The sequence below is a fragment of the Pangasianodon hypophthalmus genome, chromosome 1, assembly GCF_027358585.1.
Source record: "Pangasianodon hypophthalmus isolate fPanHyp1 chromosome 1, fPanHyp1.pri, whole genome shotgun sequence".
In the NCBI taxonomy this organism is placed as follows: Eukaryota; Metazoa; Chordata; class Actinopteri; order Siluriformes; family Pangasiidae; genus Pangasianodon; species Pangasianodon hypophthalmus.
Genome location: NC_069710.1, coordinates 26,478,465 through 26,505,874, shown reverse-complemented (window position 1 = coordinate 26,505,874; position 27,410 = coordinate 26,478,465). Strand labels below are relative to the sequence as shown.

At 40.7% G+C, this 27,410-nt stretch overlaps 1 protein-coding gene across 5 annotated transcripts in view; it reads left to right on the top strand.

Annotated features, from left to right (window-relative positions):
- Positions 1-27,410, top strand: part of cadm4 (cell adhesion molecule 4) — a 155,995-nt gene that overhangs the window by 102,956 nt on the left and 25,629 nt on the right. For 2 of the 5 annotated variants that reach the window (XM_053233875.1, XM_053233864.1), the window contains exons 1-2: positions 12,800-14,531; positions 22,523-22,669. In XM_053233875.1, the coding sequence (XP_053089850.1) occupies positions 14,447-14,531; positions 22,523-22,669 (232 nt within the window). In that variant the 5' untranslated portion in view covers positions 12,800-14,446. Of the gene's footprint in view, positions 1-12,799; positions 14,532-22,522; positions 22,670-27,410 lie in introns of those variants that run through there. The other 3 variants (XM_026944807.3, XM_026944805.3, XM_026944806.3) reach the window with 2 other exon arrangements.

Genomic DNA, 27,410 nt, shown 5'->3' with positions numbered 1-27,410 from the left:
AATTTAGTGAGCTAGCCTCTTAGCTGCTAGCTGCTAATTATTGTGTGTTCTGACTGCAGAAATACTAGCTTCCTCACACTCACACTCACCCTGACCCAAACAAAAGCTAAAAAAAAGTTTCATATTTTATTTAATTATCCCTTATTTGTTAGTGAATCATTTTGTTAAGACATTATTAAAGCTAAGTGGTATTTTCCAGCAGTTATATGGGTAATGGTAACACAATAATTATATCAGGTACATTCATTTCAGATAGTTAGGCAGGAATAGCAGCGGTAGTGATTCTTTTTTTTTTTTTTATGATGCTATCAAGGGGAATAACTTGTAAACAGTAATTATAGCTATATTCACTTTAAAAAAACTCTTCTTCTTCTTCTTATTCTTCTTCTTATTATTATTAATACATATCTTATGTGCTGCAAAATGCACAAACACCTTATAATCACAAAAAAAAAGCCTAATAAAGACTAATAAAAAAAAAAGTCAGAGAATCCTGGAAGGAAAATACTATAAGCACATGCAGGTAATAGGAGAGTGATGAGTAGAAATGACATTTTATGACAGGATGATGTCTGATTTTTCAAAGATGGCACATCTTAGTCAATGGTTTTGCATTTTGGGGGACAAACAATGTTGGTAAAAAAACATGCACTCTAAAAAGCATTTTCTGAACATAAAGACATAGAACATAAGGTTTCAACTAGAGGTTGAAAGCTGAAGAACTTCTTCTAGATGGAACCTTTTTCAGGAATGTTTTTTCCTTTTTTCTCTTTTCAGAATAGTTACATACTTTTCTGCTCACCACGATTGTAATAAGTGATTATTTGAGTTACTATATCGTTCCTGTCAGCTCAAACCTGTCTGGTCATTACATTTTTTTGAGCCTTTATGTGGAGGCATTATGTTTTCGGGTTGCCTGTCTGTCCGTCCATGTGTGCGTCCATCTGTGCGTCCATCCGAGATCTTTAGCGTGATATCACAAGAATGTGTGGTTGAACGTTTGGAGGATTTATATGGAATTAACACTCTATATAGCAAATTTACTGATTAGATTATGAAATTGATCCAAACAGGGTCAAGGTTTTCTTCAATAGTTTCCTTCCTGTTTGTCATACAGAGATGTTACTTACACCTTCGTGTTCAGGAACTCAAGGCTCATTTTCTGCCAGTCTGAGATTTTTTTGCCATCTGTCAGTCACTCCATCTGTCAATCCATCAGTTGGGAATTCTTATTAGTGCAATATCTCAAAAATAAGTGTTTAAATCTGGGATTTGTCTGGACATATCCTTGCTACCACCAGAGGAATTACATTTTGCCATTGAGCCAAACATGGTCAAGGTATATTTTAAAGCATATGTGAGACACACAAATTTGTAACAAGAAGGACTAGACTCGTCAGCAGTAGAAGCGTTGTTGACGTCAATGCTGTTGGAGTTGAGTTCTACTTATTTATTTATTAAAGATAAAACTTTGTTTTAAAACATTTGATCTGTTTATAGTTATGTTTAATGTTGTTGGAACGGCCGCAAAACAGATTAGTTCCTGTTATCACTTATGTTAGAGCAGCTATAAACTGTCATTCCCTCACCAGCTTCTCTTTTTTTCTCTCTCTTGAAGTTGAAAAGACAAAAAAATGCTGCTTGTCGTGTTACCGAGAAACCAATAAGCCCTCTGTTCTGAAGACGTTCCCGTAGAGGAAAAGCACTGACATTACAAAGCACTGACATTGGAGACTCCTTACAAAATGTTAAATGAATGTCTCCTCACAGAAAATGTAAACAGTTACACAACTGCATTTTGAAAAATCAGTTTTGCTGATACATACATGTCACTGTGTACGTTGCTGTGTACTATTAGAACTAGAACAACTAGCTATATATATAAGGTTCTATAGTAGAACCTTCTGACCAATCAGAAGTAAGCATTCAATAGCACCGAGATAAAGAGTTACATTATAACACCACAAATAAACAGTTAAAGGTATGGACAGACTGTGCTATTAATATTTCTTATCTTATCTACATGTATTTCTTTGTCAGACTGTTTAATCAAATAAGTGACTTATAGCTGAGGCAAATTCCAGTGCAAGCCTTTAGGCTTAGTGGCATTGCCCAAGGCATTCTGGATTGAACCACAGCCTTGTGGTCACTAGCTCTGAAACAGAGGTGCTAAGCTACACTGCTGATGTGTACCTGCTCTCAGAGGAGGCATGTCTTTAATCCTTGTTTATGGGAATTATAGTCTAGTTAAATAAAGAAGCTGTGCAGGTGACTGTTAGTGCCAGTTTTACAACTGAGAGGGTAATTGGTGACACACTGAAATTGACCTTGTCTACAGCATGAAACAACTTGTACTTAATGTCAAGTGGACAACCTTATAATTCCCCTGTCAGCCAATGGGATGGTTGTATCAGAGGGTGTTTTGAGGAGAGGTGGTCAGAGCTCATGCTACTAGATTCATTCTGTTTTTTTATTGTCCTCTTTACAACCAAAATCTGTGATGCAGCTTTATTGTTTCAGCATCTTACCTCCAACTGTGTTTATCCTAACAATGGCTCCTGGGGCTTAGTCACAAAAGAATACAATCTGCTAATTAAGCAGCACTAAAACATTAATTCTGGGAAAGAAAACCACAAATGAAGGGATACCACATTGAATGGGAAGACATAGGGTTTAATTTAAATTCAGCAAATGTTTGGCTTTTCAATACTTTGCATTTTTTTCCAAGTTATGCCACAATGTACAAAGAATACAAAATAAAGTATGTCTCTTTGCATGTTGAGTAACTGGCCCATTCATAGCAGAATTAATGAAATATGTCCAGGTTTACTGGCAAAAATCTGAACTGCATAAACTCCCACAACTAGTTGGTGGGTCCATATTACATTCCTCACTCTAACTAGATATCTTCCCTGTTTTTACTGTTGTTACTGAATAACATACGGTACTGTGCAAAAGTCTTAGGCACCCTATTTTTTTAAATAAACTTTTTTCTATAAACTTTGTTATAGATTTTTATTTTATGACTTCTACATTATTGATTCAGTACAAAAACATTTTAGATTTCCAAACAGTTTTCCAGCACAAAATTAAATGTTACAGAAAAATGTTTGTATGTCAGTAAAGAAAGCAGCATATTACATAAGAGACACTTTTCAGACAAAAAAACATAATGAAGGCTGCTGGGTTTTGCTGCAAAGATAAGAAGCAAGTGCGACAGTCAAAGTCTCCAGAAGAACTGTGGCTGCTTCTGCAAGATGCTCAGTAAAATTTACCAGCTAATTTCCTTATAACACTGCACACACTGTACCTGAGACTACTATTTTTCATAACACCAAATATTGACTTTGTTTCATTTATTACTTTTTACTGCTCTTTATAGTATTTTTTTAATGTAGAAACATTTAATTTCATTATTTTTGAAGGCATCTTTGCTCTACAGCATTTCTTTACATGTGCCTAGGACTCCTGCACAGTGCTGTATTTTTGTATAGCCTTGACAGTTTAACTTGTTAAAGGTCATGTAGTGCTCACAAGGGAAATTACAAAACGAAATTTGTTTCCTCCATGATCCCACCTCCCATCTATACTATGTACACAAAGCTCAGCCTCCCAGAATCCGCATTAGTTCGGTAGCTAGCTAGTTATTTTTCTATCATCTTGTTGTACTTGGTCAGACATGACAAGTTAGCTGTAAATGGACAAAATAATGGCACATGAAGTAACATACTGATTAGTCTCTGAGGTCACTGAGCCATTGATCCATACTTGATCTCCTTTCATTTTTTGAACATTGTTTTGGATACCCCCACCCCATTTTACTCCATAATTTCATCTTGGTCAATACTCACCTACCAGCCATCTCTCCCTTATCATATCACAGCTCATGCTGCATCACAGGGCAGCTTAACACACTCAGAGGAAATTGTTATCCACCCTCTTCCGCATACAAGAGCTCACAGATGCCCTCAATTGGCCAGTGTCACTCTGATTGCCAATTGACACGGGAGAGAGAATATGCCATCCCTTCCACCCAGAAAGCACAGCCAAATTTGTTCTCTTGACTCCTGGCCACAAATGGCTGCATCATCGTTGGGATTTAAATTTGCAAGCGCTTTTCTGTCGTGCCCCTCGGGAGCTTTTCACAGCTTTTAAATGGCAGTATTTCACTCATATACATGGCATACCCAAGGTAAGCTCACATGTGAACTTTGTCTGTGGTGTAGTAGACAGTCAATAATGTAAAACGTTTCAACACAAACAGATTGGCAGCGTTCCTGCTCACTTGTCGTTTTTCCACTTAGCACTGCTCATGGCCACATGTACCCATGTTCAGCTCACTGCTCAGGGACAAAGAATGACATATCACATTAATATAGAAGTGTGCTATGTTCGTCATTACACCTCTAGCCATCCCTGAAACACCTCTCTCCTATCGCAGGATATTTCTAAAACACTCCCTCACGTTCTACATCTTATTTTTTGAAGAAGATTTGACAATAGTAGTAAAGATAGGGACATGTCTATACTTTTTTTTTTTTTTTTACACTTGCTTTGATCACATTGTTTCAACATGGCCATGGCACTCTAAACTTGAACACATGGTTTTGATAATGGAATGATGACTTTTCATTGAACTTGCTGTAAATAGCAAGTGCAGATTCTAGCAGTCTTTACTGATGCCAAAAAGCTATCCTCCAGCTTTCGCTTAAGCAAGGTATCAGGGTATAGTATTATTGGATTAGATCTTTAGAGCCAACTTATAGTCCTGTTTAGCAAATAAGTGTTTGTTCAAAGTTGGCCCAGATTTTCCCACTTTACTCTGGCTCACATACCGGTGATTCACTAGCAGCCACTCGTGTAAATTGATATTTCAAGCATGAGATGCTAAATGGATTTTCATATTTATGCAAAAATAATACAATTTTTGAAGTGTTTTTATGATTATATTTCAAGGTAACATGTAGTTACAGAGGGCTGGGACAGGCAGAAATGCTGCTTTCTAAGTGCATTATCATTATTATCAGTGAGAAGAGTAGAAAACTGAAAAAACACTGATGAGTAGAAGTATTGCTAATGCACTGTACTAAAAATTCACTGGAGTAAAAGTAAAAGTAGTAATCAAGGAAATTAGTTAAGTAAGTGTGTCATCTGGTGAAGAACGTCTAAGAATTACATCACAAATTAATTTGTATATGTCCTCAATTGACACAATGAGACGGAACATGTTCTATATCTGAGGAATGCATTTCTGAACAGTTGTTAACTAACCAAGTGAGCTGCGTTATAATGAACACAACCTCCTTTATCAGCAGTATATAAAGAAAGATAATGTTAGCTGGCCATCGTACTTAGCCATATGCTGGTAGGGTTTCAGTAAGGTTTGGTAGCTAGCCAGGACTAGGTTTGTTAGCTAGCGTTTTAAGTCATAAATGTTCCTAGCAAGTTAGCTAGCAAAGATGCCCATTACATTGCCACATTATCCTGATTATTACTTATAGGCTGTAGCAGTTGTTGTTGTTGTTCTTTTGGCTGTTCCCATTAGGGGTTGCCACAGCAGGTGATTGGGCCACATGTTTGATTTGGCACAGTTTTTACACCTGACACAACCTTCCGATTTTATCCGGGCTTGGGACCAGTACTGAGCGTACACTCCCAGTGGCTGGGTTGGTTCCCTGCCCGGGAATTGGACCTGGATCCTTAGCTGCTAGACCACCAGGGACACTTATAGGCTGTAGCAGTACTTAGATATATTTACTACAACCGACAGTCGCTACCGAGCATTGAAGTGACGTCTAAAATTTAATACAGAGCTTTCGTACTGTAAAAAAAGATCTGGCTAGTTAGTCTAGCTCACTGAGCTAGCTAATGGCTTACCTCTATATGTTTCCACAGATGAGAGGTTAACCTGTGAAATGACAATATCTCCACGGGTTTTGGCGTGCATATTTTTTGCTGATCATTTTTTGCTTTGTTTCCTTTGAAGCATTATTTGATAAATTGGGCCAGGAATGCTCATCTGTCTCTACTGCTTCAGATATTTGCCATGTAAAGAGTAGCCTGTTGTCAGGAAACTGATTTATTTTTACTGGCACATACTGTCTTTTAATTGGCTTACAGTCTTCTGGGGTTCAATGCATAATATCTTTTTTCTCTGTAAATGTATGTATAAATGTACTGAAGTTGAATATTTAATTATTAGGAAACTCAAGTAAAAGTATTATGATTTAATTATACTGAAAGAAAGTACTGTTACAGTGAACTATTTACTGAAGTAACAAGAGTAAATGTAGTTGTACTTTTCACCCCTGAGAATCACACATACCACAGCAGAATGACAGTGAGCGACTCATTCACTGCCACAAATCCTATATGGCCCCAGAATAAACTTGTCATATCTGTGACTAAACTGGTACGTAATCATCTGCACCGTAGGCTCTCCACTGCTTGAATTTTTTTTTTAATTTGCTTCAATGATGGCCCCTTTTATATATATATATATATTTATTTATTTTTAATTTAATGCTTTCATGTATTTGTTCTTGTATACTGAATTAATTATCCTTGTATTAAAAAATAACAATAACATTTCTAATCGCAAAAGACACTTGTTTTCACCGCAGAGAGGAAGTGTTGGGAGAGAGAGAGAAAGAGAGAGAGAAAGGTTCAGCTATGATTTTGCACATCGTGTGGAGATGTTGGGTGGGTGCTGGCAGCCTGTGATTTTCTCTGCCCAAGAGACAGAGCTAATGCAGGGAGTAATGGGAATGAAGCGGCGTTGCATTAGGAGAGACAGCTGTGTCTTTTTTTCTAATCAGTGATCTGTCACACACACAGACAGTATACTTGCACACACAGAGACAGTTCACATATACAACCCCATCTGAGAAAGTTTGAATAACTACGCTATCCGAAAATACCACGTACAACTAGATTCCTCATTATAATGGTGCAAAGACAGCAGACTTGATGCAGCTCACTTGACAGGGTTAAAACACACACACGCGTGGCTGCAAAAATAGACAAACACGCACCCACACGCTTCACCTTATGTGTTATTGACTTACATATTAGCATACCATTTTGTGCATGCTTGAAAAAGAATTCACCCACACGGGCACATCTTGAGAAGTTAATTAGGCAAACATACAGGTATACACACCAGATTGAAGCAGTTTCCTTGGAAGAAATGCACACAAACACACACACACACACACAGAGGCGTCTTTGCCTGAGGGTAACACAAAGCCGGTGCATTTGAACTGACACGTAGTGTATTAATACAGTATTAATATGGATTGAGAGAATGTGATAATAGTGATGTGAAAGAGAGTGAGAGAGGGAGAGAGAGAGAGAGAGAGAGAAGGAGGTGGAAGCATCCAAGCAAATCAAAGCGAAATTAAACGGATTTGCATATTTCAATGAACGCCGAAAGCAGACCTTCTAATTATTTCATCTCACTTTCTTTCCCATCTCCATTCCTGGTTCTGTTCTTTTTTCAAGGCTGGCAGGCTGTTTACCTTCTAAAGGTGTGTGTTTAGCACCAAAGGGTCTTGGTTTGCTATATTAACACATTATTTGTGTCCTTTCTTGCTGATGCTCATGGGTTAATACAGCTGCGCATACATCTTCTCTCCTGAGCTTATTTATTAGGGCATTTCTCCCCTTGTGCTTTTTCACATCTTACTCATAGGATTAAGAGCAATGTCTGGTGTACTTACAATTCCTTTCAGATTTCTTTTGGTGGATTTCCACACACATGGCTCATCATGTGGGTTAATGTGCACTGAGGTACCAGATAAGTTGCACCTAACTTGTACCGACTTTAATTTGATATTTTATCGTGTACACTTAGTATACAGGACACTTTGTAAGTGCTCAGTGACTGACTGTAGCCCATCTGTTGTTTTGCACAGCAGTGACACTGACATGGTTTGTGTGTGTGTGTGTGTGTGTGTGTGTGTGTGTGTGTGTGTGTGTGTGTGTGCGCGTGTGCGCGTATGTGCGTGTGGTGCTGGTACAAATGTATCAGAAGTCTTGTCACTGTTGAGTTGAAAATTGTTCACCAACCAAAAATATCCAGGAGCGCTGTGGCCCAAAACTGACACTGATGAAGGGCTGGAGGATTATTTACACACACACTCAAACAGACACGCACACACACACTGTGCATGGCGACAAAGAACCTGTATACCTAATAAAGCAGTCAGTAAGTGTACTCAGTGTTTAAAAACCCAAACAACACTCCACCTGATGCACTCAAACCTGCACCACACACTCTACCATGTCAGAGACAGTGCTGTGCTGGGAATGATCCATCATCCAGATAGCTCAACATCTGTCAGCCTGTCTGGACAGGTGAGAGGGGACAAAATGGGGTACAGTCACCTTTCATCTTCAGTAACTGCTTTATCCTGGTCAGGGTTGTGGTGGATCCAGAGTCATTCCCAGGAACACTGGATGGGACTGGGAAAGCTGCTAGGGCCAGTCCACCTACTGGCATTTTCACACAGTGTCTTGATTATATTTTTTTTGCTGTTAGAAGCATTTGGTCTCTTATAGAGGTAGTAAAATAAAGAAGATGGAAAATCAGCATGGGGGCACGGTGGCTAAGTGGTTGGCACGTTTGCCTCGCACCTCCAGGGTTGGGCGTATGATTCCTGCTTTGGCCCTTTGTGCGTGGAGTTTGCATGTGCTCCCCGTGCTTCAGGGGTTTCCTCCTCCAGTCAAAGACATGCGGTATAGCTTGATTGGCATTGTCCTAAATTGTCTGTAGTGCGTGAGTGGGCGGGTGTGTGAGTGTGTGTGCGATTGTGTACTGCGATGGGTTGGCACCCTGTCCAGGGTGTCCCCCGCCTTGTGCCCATGTCCCCTGGTGTAGGCTCCAGGCTCCCCGCAATCCTCTGTAGGATAAGCGCAATGGAAAATAGATGAATGGAAAATCAGTATAAATATAATAATATGAATGCGTGTGTGTATGTGTGTGTAGACATGGTGATGACTTTATGATATATCACCACAGTAATATCATGGGTTAGGTTTAGGGCTTAGGGTTAGCCTTACTGAGTTGGCTGTGTGTTTGGGGGGTGGGGGGTGGGGTGGTGTGCAATATGTGTCATCTAAAACCTACACATTCTCATAACTCTCAGCCTGTCACATGTGTTTCCAATCTGTCAGTCATCCAGCTGATAGAAGATGGACGTGTGTACAGTCTGTGTGAAATGAGGAACCTGTTCCCTGAAGCAAACCTCAGGCTACGTTCACTGCACTGCACAAATGATGTTTTTTTGCGTCTGTGCGTCTCGTTATCATGCTAGACGTCTCAGTATCCAGCATGATTACAGTGAGAGTATAGTACACAGCTCTTTCTACACCTTCTCTTTTTATTCCTTACACGATTTTTCACCCTTCCTTCGTCTCGCAGCACGTCAGATGTACCTTCTCCCTTTTTCGCTTTTTCTCTCGAAGCCGTACATTTTAATTAGGAGAAATTTTGCAGCTGTGTTGTGATGATTAGTGTTGCTGTAGTGAGCCTAAATTTGTACAATAAATGCGTTCACTCATTTTTGCTCTCTTTCTGTCTCTCACATTTGGTTTGTGTTTCTATTCTCGTTCTGTCTCCATGTTATTTTCTCTCTACCCACTGCGCATTTGTGTGCATAAAGGTGTTATGTGCGCTAGGTGCTAATTGGACTCTAAGGGTCATTAATATTCTCCACGTGCCTCTGCTTGTCAAGAAAGTGTGTGGCGAAAGTGATGAGTGTGTGATTTTTTTTTTTCCCTCCAGAGAGTGAAGTAGAGAGAGACAGCGAGGGAGAGAGAGAGAGTGAGGGAGAGAGAGAAGGATTGAGGGCTAAAGAAAAGAGCAAGGTTCATAGTCATGCTATAAGGTCATTGGGAGAAAAAAGAGCAATTTGGAAAGCGAAGACTGGAACGTGGTGACAGAGAGACTGATGGCTAGAGCGAGGGAGAGGGAGTGAAGAGACAGAGATGGATATGGTGCCAAAGAGCTAATCAAAGGCAAGAGAGAGGCTTGATTATGCTATCATTTAGGGAAAAAATGGTCCCATTGTTTTGTTTGTCGTGGGAAATTGTGGGATGGGACGGCTTTGTCTCGACTGGCTCTGATTCCTGTAGGGTGGAAAGACAAGCAGCTCTTGATGATTTCGAATATATGGCGAAAAAGTAAACATCAATAAACATTCATGTTATCAGATGGACTTCAATATCTCAAAGTGTATTTGTGTGTATGTGTGCATCGTTGTTAGTAGACTCCATTATAGCATGCCCTTGACTCAAACAAGAGGGTGTAAATAGGACTGTTGGCATGACAGCTGTACGAAATGGTGTTAATTGTATCAATTGTGTACATAAGATGCAAGTTACAGCGTGTGTGTGTGTGTGTGTGTGTGTGTTGTTGCTACATGGTGTGTTAAGCGTTCATAGGCTGAAAGTTAGAGAGCTTTTTTAATGAGTCGAGCTCAGAGGAAGCTGTCTGATTGAGTAATGACTGCCGGCTTGGCATAAAAGCCCTGCACAAACAAACAACAAGACTCAGAGGGAGAGAGGCGGAGCGCCAAGTCAGTCATCTGACACACACACACACACACACACACACACACACACACACACACATGCACACGCACACGCACATACACACACACACACACAGACGCACCCACACACATGCCCACTCTTCCTCTGTCTCCCTTACGGCACGTAAACGTTCATCTCTCCCACGTGAAGAAATAGCCAGAAGGACACCGTAATCAGAAGACAGGATCAGGGCATCAAAATCTCTTCCACCGCTGATGCACCACATTCCCAGCATGCACCTGCTCCCGGCTGCCCAACCATTGCCTCGGGCCTTCTGCATGGGCTAGCTCTCTGTGGGAGTTTCCTTTCTGTGCAGGATTCTATTTTCACATCAGCCATTTTTGGGGTGTAATTAATATATTTATATATATATATATATATATATATATATATATATATATATATATATATATATATATATATATATATATATATATATATATATATAGGGAATGCAGTCTCACTAGTTATTGTTTTCACCCAGTTTAGTCCACAGTGGTTTGGAAGTGTAGTACCTGGAATGGATAAGCAGCACAGGGAGATTGGATGTGTTTAAAATGAGCCTCACGCACATGCCTTAAGCCCTTAAGTGCTTTGGCAACTCTTATTCTATTGTAACGCCAATGACGCCCATTAACAATTTGATCTGGATGAGAATTGGGAAGGGGAGACAGGAAGAAGGATGGCAGTCGCAATCTCTCTCTCTCTCTCCCTCTCTCTCTCTCTCACATTCTCCCGCTGACACGAGTGCAAACATACACAGTGAAGCAGGCCGTAATGAAAGCAAGGGGCACAAATTAACTGGCATCTGAGCGTGCAGCCAAATGGCAGTCGCCTCATGACGAGTGAACCTGGTCGTGTGTATTCAATTTGAGCTAATTTGGGGAGACAATATGAATTGAAATGTTGTGGGAAACACATATTCATTCTACGTGCACACACTCATACACACACACACACACACACACACACACGTGCTGGGATAATCCCCTTCACAATAAGCTATTCTCTTAAATATATTAAAATTTTCATTCTAAGCTCTATTGAATGCATTTGTAGCCTATGCGCAGTTACCACTGGAAATATTTTTGCTAATTCTTCCTGCTGGAGAAAAGAACACAACAAATGAGCTCAATGGATGTTATTATAATGAATGTCTAGGGGCAGTTGTTGGAGCAGACAATAAATGTTTAAAGTAGGCAGAGATATGAAGTGAATGACAAAATGACTAGGGTAGCACTTTTAGTAATAAAGGTGTAACAATAATGGTTACTTTTCTGATGTTGTTTGGCATGCGCTGAAACCGCGGTGCATCTGTGTTTAATTTGAGAGACGCTGACTATATTTGTAACACTTATTAAGTATTTCCTCCCAGTTAGAGCAGTTCCATCTCTGAATGTGTGATCTATACAGATTTAAAGTTTAAATAAAAAATTTTTTTGACTGTGGAAGTCATGAAACAACTTTCCTCCATTATAATTCAGTAGGAAAACATGGTAACACTTAAACACCTTTAACCTTTACTGCTCACATGCATGAGCAGTGGCCTATACACACTTCTATTCAATTCATTTCAATTCAGTTTTATTTTATGCATAGCACTAAGAATAGACATTGTCATAAAGAAATCTGGATGTAGAGTTAGATCCCTAATGAAAAAGCTACAGAGGCTACAGTGGCAAGGAACACTCACTGAGATGATGTGAAGAAATCTTGAGAAGAACCCATCCTCTTCATATCCTCCACAGCAGCAGAAAGAGTGTGACAGAAACTCCAAGCAGAGGCAGAAGTAGAGCATCAGCATGAATCTGGTAGATCTGGAGGGTGAGAGGAGTCACAGCAATACACCAGTGTGGCAGGATTACACGTACAGCTCAACTGAGAGAGAGAGAAAGAACAGCTTATTAAGAATGCTCTTACCCTACATTGGTTTAAAAGGGTGTTCATTCTACACATAGATGTCTGCATTCAGACAGTGTATTAGATTGGCTTTGGATGTGCAGAGTCAAGTGGCTCTCTGTGTGCGAGACACATGCAGAACTATAAGGCTGATCTTGATAGAGAGCAGTGGTGCAAAAGAAAAAAAAAAAGTGTTGGCCTACTATTATTGAACCCTGTGAAAAGAGACCAAGGATGTCTGACTGACTTTCTGTTCGGCCAGTTGAATGAGGTTTATTGTCGCTCGCTCGGCCTCTGCTGCCTGCACAAAAATCACTGATATTTGGGTTTGCGCATCTGCAAACGCACACCCCCATGACAAACAATGTGCCCAGAGGCGATGAGCGCTTTATAAATACGAGATGGAGCGGCGACGCAGTGAAGCTTGACTCTGGGATTACTGACGAGACGGTGGCTGGAAGAGTGTGCAGACGGAGAGATTAGAGCTTGAACCCACCTGGGGGAGGACAGAAGAACGGATTGTGGGGAGGTAGAAAAAGCAAGGAGACAACAGAAGGCGGAATAACAGTGGAATAACTTTCACCTGGCCTTACTGACTGTAAAGGACCTAAAAGGAATTGATTGGAAGCACGGCCTGTGCAGCTACCCAAGGGACGCTACCGCTCAGCGCCATCTATCATGTTGGCCTGCCCTCCGTTTTATTACTGGCTGCTGATGACACCACCTTATATCAGATAGGAGTGTGTGCCCTGTGTGCATGCTTCACCTACACACTCGGCCCTGACGCAGGGGGATATTAGTCCTGCCACTGTCGAACTGCTGCTGCTCCCTGTCCTGTGTGTGTGTGTGTGTGTGTGTGTGTGTGTGTGTGTGTGTGAGAGAGTGTGTAAGAGATAGATAGCAGGTGTTTGTGTGTGTTCAGGCCATGCGCAGCAGAGCGTGGCATGCTCTTAGAAGTCGAGACATATCGCACCCGTTCAGCTTCTCCAAGGTGTTACAGAATTTTTTTTTTCCCCCAGTTACACAGCACTGACTTTTCATATTTGATGCCCTATGTTGCATACAGCAGCTTCAGATTTTATTCCTGATTTCATTGAGTTTGTCATTTAAAATTGACCTGAACCTTGAGATGTATTTCTGCTCTAATTAGTAAAAGAAACAAACTGCAAGATTGGTTTGTGAGCAGGAGGAAGATCAGAGGTGGATAAGGTGCTGAGGCTGGCATTTTCTCCCCAAAACCTAGCTGGGTGCATTTGTTTTTTTTTCCTCCAGTTTTCAAGCTTACCTTTGCTTCCTGCACACTTGTGATGTAGCTTTGTGAGTTGGTTCACCCAGCTGTAACCCTGCATTGATCTGTGTTGATGTTTGCTGCCACACTCAAGCGGTGTTGTAGAAATAAGTCTGGCATTTACCAAGAGGGGCATAGCTGGAGTCGAACCCAGGTGTTCTTTAGGATGAGAACCGAAGGGAACTTCTAACAGTGAAAACTGATCACAGTAAAACAAGCAGCGACTCCTGATTGAATCGGCACGCATGTCGATTGTTATCGAAGTGCAGAACTAATTAACCCACACTCTGGTTGTTAATAGCAGGCTCGCTTAAGAGTGCAAGTAAAATTATACAGCCTTGAAGTTTTTTTCTGTCCTCAAATGAGAAAGGTGGAGGACTTTAATTTGCGGATATCGGTTATAGCTCCTGCTGGAGTGTGTGAGTGAGGTGATGAGAGTTTGAACAGCCGGGTGAAGTGTTTTAATTAGCTGATACCTTACGCTCTGCTGCTGCACTGCTGTAGTAGTGGTATCTAGTGGTTGCAGTTTAGCTGAGTCTCAGCTGGGTGACTCAGTGTGTGTGTGTGTGTGTGTGTGTGTGTGTGTGTGTGTGTGGGGCATGTGTGTGTGCCTGGCCAAAGCCACAGAAGCCTCATTGACCAGCCTACGACAGTCAATACACAATGAGAGCAGGCCAGCGATCTCGCCTCTTCTCTCGCTCCCTCACTGTCCTGCTCATTCAGTCGTCCATTCTACTCTCCCTCTGCTGTAAGTCTTTCTCTTTGTCTCTCTTTCTCTCACAGTCTATTCTGTCTATTCACTCTTTCTCCTCATCCTATCTTTAAATCCAAATCGTACTTGCCACACGCTATCTCTCTTAAAGTGCCTGTTTAGATCCCTGATCCTCCTTTCTGTCTGTCTCTCCTGGTGATTTTTTTCTCTCTCAGCCCTCACGCGCTCACTTTCACGTCTGACCTTCCATCCTCTTCCTCATTTTATATCGAGGCATTTTATTATGGAGGAAACATAATTTATGGACTTAAGTGCGTAAGTGCTGAGAGGGTACAGTCGGCAGATGGACAGAGTCAGCTTCCAGATTTATCATTGTAGTGCATCAAACAATTTTAACGTCTCTCTGCAGCCTGAAGTCCAGATCAAATATGGCTTTGAATATGAAAATATATAAAAGTGAGATCAGCTCTGAGTGGGTGTACCTTGAGGACCGTAGACTGGGAGTGTTGGTGTGTGTTGCTGAGGTCATATACAAAAGTCTTCAACTAGAAAGCATTTATCTATAAATAGATTTTCACACATTTTGTTAGCCAGCTAGCTACCATTAGCTGATTCATTATTTATAATCTTTATAGGTAACACTACCAAGATAACTGACATGAACAAATATTAGAGATAGATATATCAGATGAAGTCATTTCATAAATGTTCACAATTTTCATTGCTAACACTACTAAACTAGCTAACGAAAGCTAATCTGGCAAGATTTCTAATCTTCATGACTAATGCCAACTGGCTAGTTAACATGGCTAGCTAAAAATTCTCTCAGAAATCCTGTCAGATTGTCTTATTTCAGTTAGCCGGTTTACGATAGCAATGAAGATGGTAACTAAGCAATTTTTAAAATCCTCTCAGAAATCCTGTTAGATTAGCTTAAATCATATCCCCATATGTAGTCAACATCTTGACTGCTAGCACTAGTTAGCAGCCAACCTTTATTAATTATGCTAGTCAGCTAGCTAACTAAGCAGACAATTTCTGAGAAGATTTTTATTCTTTGTAGATGTTCATAATCCTGACTGCTAACGCTAGATAGCTTACTTGAACTAACCTGATAGAATTTCTAAGAAGTCGCATTCACAGAAGTCCTAAAAGTTTGACTAGCCGGCTAGCTAGCATGAGTGAACCTGACGAGATTGTTGAAACTTTTGAGGACGTCTCAGCAAAGTTATTTGAATGCAACCCTAAAAACACACACTGAACTCAGAAACGAACTTCAATGAGAAAAGTTTTCCAGCGGACGAGGAAAAGAGAGGGACATGGGTTGTGAGGTAGAAGGATACGCTGCAGGTGAAATAAGGCTTGAATTGAGCTGGGGAAAGGGAGATGATTGTTGCACAGTGAGAAAAAAGAGACAGAGAGAGAGGGCAATACTCAGAACAGGAAGGACGAGAGGACAGCTAGTCCTGTAGGGAGACAGCAGTAGCAGCATGGCAGGAGTAGATATGACAGCAGCTCTGGAAGTTGACCTCTGAAGCATCGAGGAGAGTTTTAAGCTCAGGCCTGTGGGTAAAAGTGCTGACCTAAGAGCATCTTGGCTCATGTTTATGGCGCTAATCATACAGAATCTGAAAGGCAAACAGAGGTCGATCAGCACTATTACTCAGACGCTTGATAAATACGAGCCCGAGAGAGGCCTGAGTGTTCAAGGTAAACATCTGTTCAAGGAGTATTTTGCACTGCGCACCTATTGTTTATTTCCCAGAGTGTTTGAGCCTGTTACTTAGCAAGGACATGGTTGCTGCCTCTCTTAGGATCAGCGCAGCATGAGATAGAGGATGCATTGCCTTGTTCTTTTTTTTACGTCTCTTGCTCTTGAATACGCATTGTCTCAGCAGTGCTGGGCCTCTATGCCAGCTGGAGGGAAGCGGTACATATATTCTGAATGTCTGAATACAAAAGATCACTCCGGGGACAGGAGAGAGAGAGAGAGGGTCTTTAGCCTTGGCAGCTTGAGTGCTATAAAATTCTTGCCAGTAAAGCATTTTTGCCATTGAATCTGAGATGGTGATGGGGATAGAAGCCAGGTCAGTATGGTGTGTGAGTGTGTGTGTGTGTGTGTGTTTCACAGCTGGCCCTAGGCATACCAGAAGTATTGTAAAATTTCTGCAAATTTACACATAAACCCTTTCCTGTGATGTCCAGCTACGTACATCCTAGATACTAGCAAGCAACCAAAACCACGGCATGAACAGAACAGCAGAGCAAAAGGTCTGGGAAAGGAAGAACAATCTAATAACTGGGCTGAGAGAGTGAAAGAGAGAGTGGAAAGAGAGAGCGAAAGATGGGCAATCCTGAGTAATGGAGAGGGAATGCGGGATGAAATGAAGCGTTTCGAGGCGAGCGAGCTTCAGGGAGTGATATGGTTGAAATATAGCAGTAGGATAGGGGGGCGTTAATAACATGAAGGTCACAGAAAGCGACAGAGTGAAAGAAAGACAGAGAGAGAGACAGAGAGTGAGAGAGAGAAAGATAAGAAGCCCAGGCGAGCAGACTGTGAGCAAATGTAGTGATGGAAGTGTGGAAATGAGAGCGTAAGCAGCATAAATAGAAGATCAAACACAGGAGGAAGGAGCGTTTGCCACTGCAGGACGCCCGCAGAGCGGGGACGGGAGAAATTGAGGCAAGCATGAGGAGAAAGGGAAGGAAGGAAATGAGAAAAGAAATGAACATCAACTGCTGATGTGTAATTACAGCAGTGGGGACTAGAGAAAGATGTTCTGCGCTTTTTCTCCTCATCACATTGACTTCACTGTCTCTTTCATTCTGCCTCCCCCCCCCCCCACCCCCCCTCTGCTTCTCTCTCTGCTTCTCTCTCTGCTTCTCTCTCTCTCTGTTTCTCTCTATGTCTTGTAGACAAAGCCCAGCTGATTATACTCTAAGCCTGAGCTGCAGAACAAATCACAATATGGAGCTGGAACCAAACAGAAGTCTTTCTTGGAGAGATGGAATAAGCAAGGAAAGAGAGATACAGACAGCACAATAATACAAAAGTGAAAGGAAAGGAAGATGTATAGGGACAGAGAAACTGAGTAAAAGGAGAAAAAGGGTAAGATCAAGAAAAGCCACTGTAGGAAAGACGGAAGCGGGAGGGAGGAGAGGGGAAAAAAATGAGGGATTAGGCTACAGAAGGAGGTTTTGGTGGGGATTGAGTGTGTAGGTGTGAAAGAGACAGAGAATAAGATTAGACCGGAAAAGCAGGCAGTGGGAGAGCGAATTATGAGGTTCAAAGCCAAGAATAGGATAGATAGAGAGAAATGGGGACAGGAAAAGGAAATAAAGGAAAGATTGGAGGAACGACAGAAAGGTAATGAAGAGAAGAGAGTTATAAAGGATTATGTATTATTTATAGCCATGGCATCTTTTTTTTTTTTTTTTTTTTTTTTTACTGTATTCGACTGGCATCGAGTGTGATTCCTCAGAGAAAAGAGAGTTTTAATTTTGGCTCAGCGAGACTGTGAGATAGAGATAGATGGAAGAAAAAGTAGGAGACGAAGAGGAAGAATCTGTCATCTCCAGCAAAGCATATCCCCACAGAGTTTACTGATTATGTGGAGCTAATGAAAGTACTCACACACACACACACACACACACACACACATACACACACACACACACACACACACACACATACACACAAACTGTAGAAAACTCAGATTATTAGGACTTCATTTTCAATGGCATACAGACCACATACACACACACACACACACACGCACACACACTCAAGTAGTCAAAACATTATACTTCAGGTGGTTTGAACAGATGTGTCTGTAATCATTGAAAATTGGAGAGAGGGAAAGAGGAATGTGATAAGAAGATGAGGGAAGAAAGGGTCAATTAATACAAAGTGGCTTTCGCTCTTTCAGCAGATGGGAGAATAAAACAGAGGATGAGTTCTGAGAGAATGAGTAGTTGAGGTTTTGTCAAAATGAGGACATTTTCCTGCATTCCCAAATCTGATGCAACATTTTTTTTAAGGTCTCTAAGTATGGGTGATTCCACAATTTGTGTCCCACTGATATTATCTATACAAGTATGTACGTAAAGTTAAAAAGACATTTTAAACACGGCTACAAAATCTGCAGTACTTAGAAAACAGCATTTTGCCTGTCCTAGTCACATCACCTTACACATCACCTTGAAATATAATCATTAAAATACTTCAAAAAAAATACTGCATCTCATAATTGAAACATCCTTATCCATGAGTCATCCATTAGAGGTTATGAAAAATTTACATTTTAGTGTCCCAAAGCATTCACTTAAAACTGTTTCCTGATGAAACACTTCCCCGAGTCACATTTTCAGCAGGAAGTTGCATCATCTGAACTGTTTTTTTCCAATCGTAATCAGTGATATTGACTTATGAGTTCAATTTCAAAGTTGAAATGTTAATTTTAAATAAATATAAATATATCATTAGAATGTTCTTACCCCAAATGACATTAGCACAGATGCTTTAGATTTTGTACATTTACTAATTCTATGCTAAAAGCTTGACACTGCTCCTCATTTAACCTTCTAAAAGGTAAACGTTTTTGCCTGAGAGGGCGTATTTTCTTAGATGTGGTGTTGAAAATTATTATGGCTTAAGAGTCATAATTGAACAGCAATCGAGGAAGTATCTGTATAGTGAAAAAGAGAAGATGTGTAATTTCGTCTTGTCAGTGGTTATTATCCAGAAGGCACATACTGCTATACTAGAGTAAATAGTATGAGTAACAAGTATGCTACCTGTGGTACCCAGTGCTACTGTGTTATTTTGGCATAGTATGCTAGCATTCGGTTTTGGTCGATGCTAGATGTGTGTTTGGCTGGTTTGAGGTAGTCGTGGTGTTGTGCCTTCTTTAGAAAACCATACCAATGTTCAATATTTAACAACATTTCTTGAAACTTGTGGAACATTTGGATGGAAGTATAGTGAGTGAGTGTGTGTGTGTGTGTGTGTGTGTGTGTGCATGCACTGTGTGTGTGGGGGGCAATGTGTGTGTGTGTGTGTGTGTGTGCATGCACTGTGTGTGTGGGGGGCAATGTGTGTCCCTGATCGTGCAGAGGCTGTAACTCAGCCCTCTAATCCCTTCCTGGCTACTGATGGTGTGGATTTACTGTACTCTGTACATGGCGTTCTCCCAGGCTCCCTAAATCCAATTTGCCTACATCTCCCATAATTCACCACTGCTTCTCACAGACGCAGTACACCCACCCCGCCATGGCCTTGTTTATTCATTCCGTATGCTTTTTATTTATTTATTTGTTCATGTAGAAATGATGGCCTGTCTCTCTTGCACTTGGGTTCAGTAAATTAGGGCTGTTTTTCAGGACGCCGAGAGGACGTTGATGTGTTTTTGAGAGCGGTTTTGCCGCATTGGAGCGTCGCCCCCATCTGGTTGAGACATTAAGTGCACTCGAACCAGATTTTTTTTTTCCCCGGCTAAATTTATATGCTTTTCAGAGCAGTCCCGTATCGATTGCTTTCCCGCCGGTTTCACCCATTTCCGCGTATGTTAAGTGCGCTTGTTTTATTGTGGCTTGATTTTAATGGGGTCATGATTAATCCGTCACCTACAGGTCTTTGTGTTTTTCCATTGTGCCTTGTCAGAGGCTCAACAGCCTACCCATGATGCACGTCACACACATTTCCCAAGATGTTACTGATGAAGCCTACATTTGTATTGTACGTCTTACAGCTGTGGAAAACTCAGCAGCCATCCATCTCCTGTTGTAGGATATGCTTTCAGCTTCTCGCTCTTCCATCACAAGCTGGCACTTCTTTGGGTATTGGATTGGTCGGGCATAGTTAGTCATTTGTTTTGCCACTCTTGCCACTTCATTTCAATCATTTACACGGTGAGGAGGCAGCTGGCAGATGCTGTTGAGCTTTTAACAGACCCTCAATTAGCCATGTTTTTGTTTGACTTCCTAGTCAAGCTCGCATTGCCACTCTTGTCTCGGATTCCATGATGTTTGTTCCTGATCTGCCGGGAAGTCTTTCATCACTATCCCTCCATTGCCAAGCCTTCGTTTGATGTATAGAACAATTAGGACCCATTTAAACAATAGCGGCCCAGTCCGGAGGTGCCAAAGTGCTGACTAATAACAGTCATTAGAATAATCATCATAATGGCTCTGGAATCGGTGATCGCCCAAATATCAATCACAATATTGATGAGTGGAATAGAAGTCGTAATGGCCGAATTACAACAACAATTGTTGGGGGGAAAAAAGGTCTGTCAGACTCTCTTTTTCTATTCGCCCATTTCTTCCTTCCTTCGTTTTTTTTTTTATTTCAACTCAATACCTTGCCTGACAATGTTTTATTACCCTTCAACCCTTCCATGGTGAATGCAGTGGTATGGTCCCTAAACCTGATTAAGTCGGACTAAATCAAATTTAAATGAAGTCAGAGGAGCAGGACGAATAGTGATGGGCGATTCGCACTGCCAAATATCTCCCTGCTATAGGCTGGTCTTTCACTTGCCTCCATTTCTCCTTATTCCGCCTCTGTAGTTTTTTTCCTCAGCATGCCTGTGCATGAAGGATGTGAAGGAGACATTTATGGCTCTGTAGGCGTACGGCTACCTCAGCAGTTCTTGTGGAGCTATAGCTCTTGATTGCCACCTCTCATGGTGTGCAGCTTCAGGGATATCCAGAGAAAACACCACCTGGCGTGGAGGATAACAGGTGCACTAGCAATATGCTCAGCTTACCTGGGGTATTAAGTCTCTTGCGTTCTCTGTTTAGGTCCCAACTCAGCACTGCTCCACAGTAGTTAACTGATTAATTGGCCCTTACGACTCCAGACGTAAGCCAATTAGCTCAGGTGGTTGGGTGGGAGAAATGACTGTCCTTATGGCAGTCTTAACAAGAGCATCCTGATGGCCAATATCCATCAAACTCTACAGATGTATAAACATCTTGTCCAGTTTGTGGGCTAGGCTGTAACATCAGGCCTCATCAGATCGGCAGTAACAAATTTAGACCCATGATCTGTGCGATGAGTCACTGTTTTTTTCAGAGACCTCTGTGTCAGCACTGAGGATAATTGCATTTCGCCAGAGCCGCACATCCAGGGACTTTATTTGTGCAGCCAGGCTAATGGCACACTGTGCGATTACGAAAACCGTAGCCAGACGCTGCTTAGTTAAACATTAGCAATGCAGCACTGGCTTCAGCAAATCTTGCAAAAGCCCAGGATATGGAAATGCAAAATTTGAGAAATCCAATGCCATGTGCCAGTGAGCACATTAGAGGTGCACGGCTGCCAACACACATCAGAATGCGTCAGCAAGCAATCTGTGTGTGGGACACTGGTTCAAAATGGACAGTGCACCAGTTTTCTCAGAATCAAGTTTCTTGAAAGCATCCTCAATAGCTGCAGTGTGAACTTTTGTTCCACACTATGCACAATTATAAGCAACAGGTCTTTTATGGGAAGAAGTACAACAACTAACTCCAAAATTATTGTACCCCTTAACTGAATGGGCAAAAATTATTATAAAGGAAATGAAATCGTATAGCATTCAAGCATTAAATCTTACTGGCTATGTTATTCACTTCTGCTTATGTTCATTATACGTACTGACTATTTATTAAAATAATCAGTACGTATCACTGATTATTATTTGTTATTTATACTGAGCTTTAGGGTTTTTTTCTGTGTAGTGTTCAAGTATCTGCTGCTAACAGGTTAGAGAAAGAGCTAGCTAGCTGTGGGTTGTTATGAGATGAGGGATAATCTTTAAAAGGCAGTGCTCATTCGGTATCTTGTTTGTCTGCTGTTATAAAAATGGATTATTTATGGTGGAAAGCCATGTGAACAGACTGAAGAGAGTGTCAGCCCACACTCATGGAGAACAATAACAATTATGATTGTGAGCTAACCAATGTAACTGATGTTGTTTCTCTCTTTCTCTCTTTTTCTCTCTCTCTCTCTCTCTCTCTCTCTCTTTCTCTCTTTCTCTCAGCACGGGGCCAGGCGGTGCAGGCTGAGAACGTGACAGTTCTCGAGGGCGGCACAGCACAGATCTCCTGCCGCCTACAGAACTACGATGGTTCCATAGTGGTCATCCAGAACCCACGCAGGCAGACGCTGTTCTTTAACGGCACACGAGGTGAGCAAAGCAGGCTATCGGGTCAGAGTTCGACAACTCCACTGGCCGCGTGGCAAGAACATTCAAGCCTTAGAATCAAGTATCAGAACAAAATAAAACAAGCTTATACAAAGGGTCTATAGAATTAACATTACGCACACTGGGCCTTGTTTATCGATCATTTAGTTAACTTGTGTGTAAATGTTTGCGCAGGCCAAAGGGAGCTAACAATTTCTGCCGGGTTTACAAAGGTTTTAGAAATGCTGATTATTTTTTCATTCTCATGTGCTTATGTTGATGAATGCCAAACACCTGTAAATTACCAGACACATGCAAATCAGCACAGCTGATTTGCATTTGGTGATTGCATTCGAAACTCCATAAAAGGCAAACAACAGCATAACAACTCTTTGAAAAGGCCAAAATCTGGTGCTGAATTACAGAAAAGGTGAATTAGATCTAAATGAAGTGAGGCAAAAAGAAAATGGTTTGACATGAAAACAGAGAAAAAAAAATCTACTGTGATCAGGGGATCACAGACACCAAGCACATCACACAGGGAAACCTTTTTTTTTTTTTTTAATTCAAAGCAAAGTGTCTCAGTGACTCTCGGCCAGAAATATCTCGCACACCAGTGTGCCCTCGCCAATGTTTTCCTGGAAAAGCAAGACGGTGTGTGTCATAAAGAAGCTGCACAGCACACTGGGGAGTACATGGCACATTGTAGCTTGAGACCTACCAGATCGATCACTTATAGGTCACTTAGTGCTGGCTCTAATGAAGTGTTGCACATAAAAAAAAAAATGGAAAACAACCCAGACTTATACACCGCCTGAGTCGTTGCAAAGTGTCCTCTTTTAATACAATGGAATTTCTTCGAAATTGAATTACTGGTCTTATTTGTCTTAATTTATGAACTTATGTAGGCTTGCTTTCTTTCTTTTTTTCAGATTTAATATTTCTTTAGCTAGTGGTCTATATGAGGTGCAAATACAGTGGATATAAAAAGTCTACACACCCTTTGTTAAAACAGCAGGTTTTTGTGATGTAAAAAATGAAACAACGATAAATCATATCAGAACATTTCCATCTTTAATATAAAAATTACCATCCGTATATTGCCATTGAACAGCACAGACACATTTCAGAGAAAAAAGATTAAAAAAGTGTGCACACTCTTTTATAACTGGGTATGCGGCTGCGTTCAGAATCAACCAATCATCAAGCTCGTGAAATAGTAGTTAGCACACACTTGTCTTCAACTGAAGTGACTCTGATTAACTCCAGATAAATCTCAGCTGTCCTTGTAGGATTTTTCTGACATCTTCTTGGTTGCATACTACTGCAAAAAGAGCTTACAAAGCACCGATGGGATCTCATTGTTCAAAGGTATCACTCAAGAGAGGGCTACAAAACAATTTTCAAGGCATTGCATATACCATGGAACACAGTGAAGACAGTCATCAACAAGTGGGGAAAATATGGCACAACAGTGACATTACCAAGAACAGGACATCCATACAAAATTGATGAGAAGACCAGGAGAAAACTGTTCAGGGAGGCTGTCAAGAGGCATACAACAACATTAAAGGGGCTTCAGCTCTTTCTGGCAGGCACTGGTTGCTCCCTACATGTGACAACTATCTCGCGTATTCTTCATCTGTCTGGGCTATGGGCCAGGGTGGCAAGATGCAAGCCTTTTCTGACGAAAAACCATCCAAGCCTGGCTAACCTTTGCAAAACATATATCCAGTCTCCCAAAACAATGTGGAAAATTGTGTTATGGTCTGATGAGACCAAGAATGAACTTTTTGGCCATAATTTTAAACATTGATTTTTTTTTTTTTTTTGGTGCAAAAAATCAACACAGCACTTCAGCAGAAGAGCACAATACCCACAGTGAGGCATGGTGGTGGAACTGCTTTTCCTCAGCTGGAACTGGGGCTTTAGTGAAGGTGGAGGGAATCATACATAGCTCCAAGTACCAGGCAGTTTTGCCACAGAACCTTCTCTGCCATCTGCTAGAAAGCTGAAGATGAAGAGGATGAAGTCAAGATGTGCCAAGCTGATAGACTCTTATCCAAACACAATGAGTGCTGTAATAAAATCAAAGAGTACTTCAACTAAGTATTAGTTCAGGGGTGTGCACACTTATGCAGTTAGGTTATTCTAAGTTTTTTATTTTTATCTTTTTTTTCTGAAATGTGTGGTTTTACAGGTTGTAATTTTTATATTAAAGGTGGAAATATTCTGATATGATTTATCTTTGTTTTATTTTTTACATCACAGAACCTGCTGTTTTAACAAAGGTGTGTAGACTTTTTATATCCACTGTATGTAGTATTCGTAGTAGTAGTAGTATATTAATATAGTAGTATAGTAGTAGTAATAGTAGTATAGTAGTAGTAATAATAGTAATAGTAGTGTAGTAGTAGTAGTAGTAATAGTAATAGTAATAGTAGTGTAGTAGTAGTAGAAGTATAGTAGCAGTACTAGTAATAGAATAGTAGCCAGGCTAAGTGTTGAAAATGAGATGTATCCTTTAGTGAACCAAGGTAGCTGTTAAGATCATTACCTTGAATATTAATAGCTACTCTACTGTGTTAATGGCACGTTGGTGCTGAAGTTATTTCGAGAGACTGGGTCCAGCTCACTTGATTGGATGTTGTCAGTCAATCTTTCCATCAGTGAAATTCTTTGTAGCTGGAGCTAAGCTGACATGGTAGTTTCCTTCCTTGACAGAGCTTTTATCATCATTTTGTCACCATTAGTCTTTCTGAGTTACTTTTAACAGATTCTTTCTGAAGGCCTCTTTAAAGCTTTGATTTCTTTCTTTCTTTTTTTTCCCTGTCACTTTCACAAATTTTTTATATTTCTCTCAAGTTACTGTGTCTTAACACATTCTGGTATCCCATTTTCTTACACCCGCTTGGCGCTATCCAAAGGCTTGAGAGTGTCGGGAGGGAAAAAAAGCAGCTGATTAAAGGTTAAGGTTGATTAAATGTAAATAGACTCATGTTCAAAAAGTTCAAGGTGGAGAACAAAAATAAGCAATGGTGTAAGCCTGTACTATTTCAATTTGCTCATTTCGATGGCACTGAATCACCTCTAATTTGCAGCTCTATTTTCTATACAACCCTTTTTTTAAAAAAAAAAAAAAAAAAAAAAAAAAGTGTTTGGCCTATTAATGTCTGCAGATCCACAGTGTGAGAGTGTCAGCTCATGGCTGGTCTAAATACTCTGAGAATGTCTCAGTTCACTAACTAATGGATTTTTATGGCGGATTTTAAATGAATGGTGAAGCAGAAATATCCCTTCGGCCCTGTAAGCACAGCGACCTATCAGGTCCGTGCATTTCCCCGACCCTGTTCCGATTGGCTGACCATGAATGGTATGCAAATGAGGCGTGACTAAAGGTGACAGAGGCTTGGACAATGCTTTGACATTTCGCTGCCATTTAACATGTGGGAAGGCATTTATCTGTTTTAGAAGCAACTCTTTTCTTCTCTGTGCTAAACAGGGTTGAATGAATAGGTTCACTCAGATACACGCTGGTCATTACACATTAGTCACTAGCTTACTGATGCCCTTAGTTCCTCAGTTCCTCCCTTACACACTCCCTCAGTCTGTATCTCATTACCTCCCTCATTCACTCACTACAGTGGCTTGCATATGTATTTGCCCTCCTTGAACTTTGTCCATATTTTGTAGTGATACAACCTGGAATTGAAATGTACTTCATTGGTATTATATGTCATAAATCTGCTACCGTAATAGTGAAGCGGTGGATATGTCAATATGGTTGGAAAATTATTTACAATGTTTACAAGTTTGCTTAGGTTATAAATAAATTCCAAACTTTGAACATCCCACAGAGCGACATTAAATCCAGTCCATTAAAAAAGTGGAAAGAATATGGTACGAGAATATGGTACAACCAAAAGTCAGTTACCAGGTAAGGAGGGCATGGGTCAAAGAAGCAACCAAGAGGTGAAGGGTAACTCTGAAGGAGCTGGACAGATCCACAACTCAGATGGGAGACTGAGTATGGACAGCCATAGCCATAATTAGACATATTGTGTAAGATAAATGGTAAAATCAGAATTAATTCCATTTCATGTTCAGCTTAGAAAGTTATGGTAATTTTGAAGGGGGTGAATAATTACACAGGGTAACATATACCCTGGCTTCTTCACTTCTTTGTGAAGTACTTAATTTACTCCCGTTGTCACTCCTACGCTCCCTCACTCAGCCTCACTTCCTCACTCGATCACCTAGTCACCTACTCTCCTACTCATTCACTGGCTTCTGCTGTTCTTAATGAAGTGTTTCTGTCAATCTGTCAATCCCTCCATCACTCAGTCACTATCTCATTGCCCATATCTTGTAGTTCTACTAAACCACTTCCTAGCATCTAGGCCAGCACCTTTAAACACACCCTTTAAGCCTGAAAAAATATCAGGGCTAGAAAATGCAGACTGAAAAAGGAAAGAGCATTTTTTCCCCTTTGCTGCCAAATATAATATGATGCCAGAGCAACATAAAAGAAGGATAAAAAAGAAGGATAAAACTCCTCAATAATATGAAATCTAACTTTAAATAGACAGTGCCATAAATGTATGAATAGTGTCATATTTATGTATTAATTATTGACTCCAATATGCATTCCATAGTTTTTTTTGAGTGTATTAACAGCTCAAAACATATATTTTAATGTGGCATTATATTGTGGTCTCATCAAACTGTCAGTGAGATATTTGTG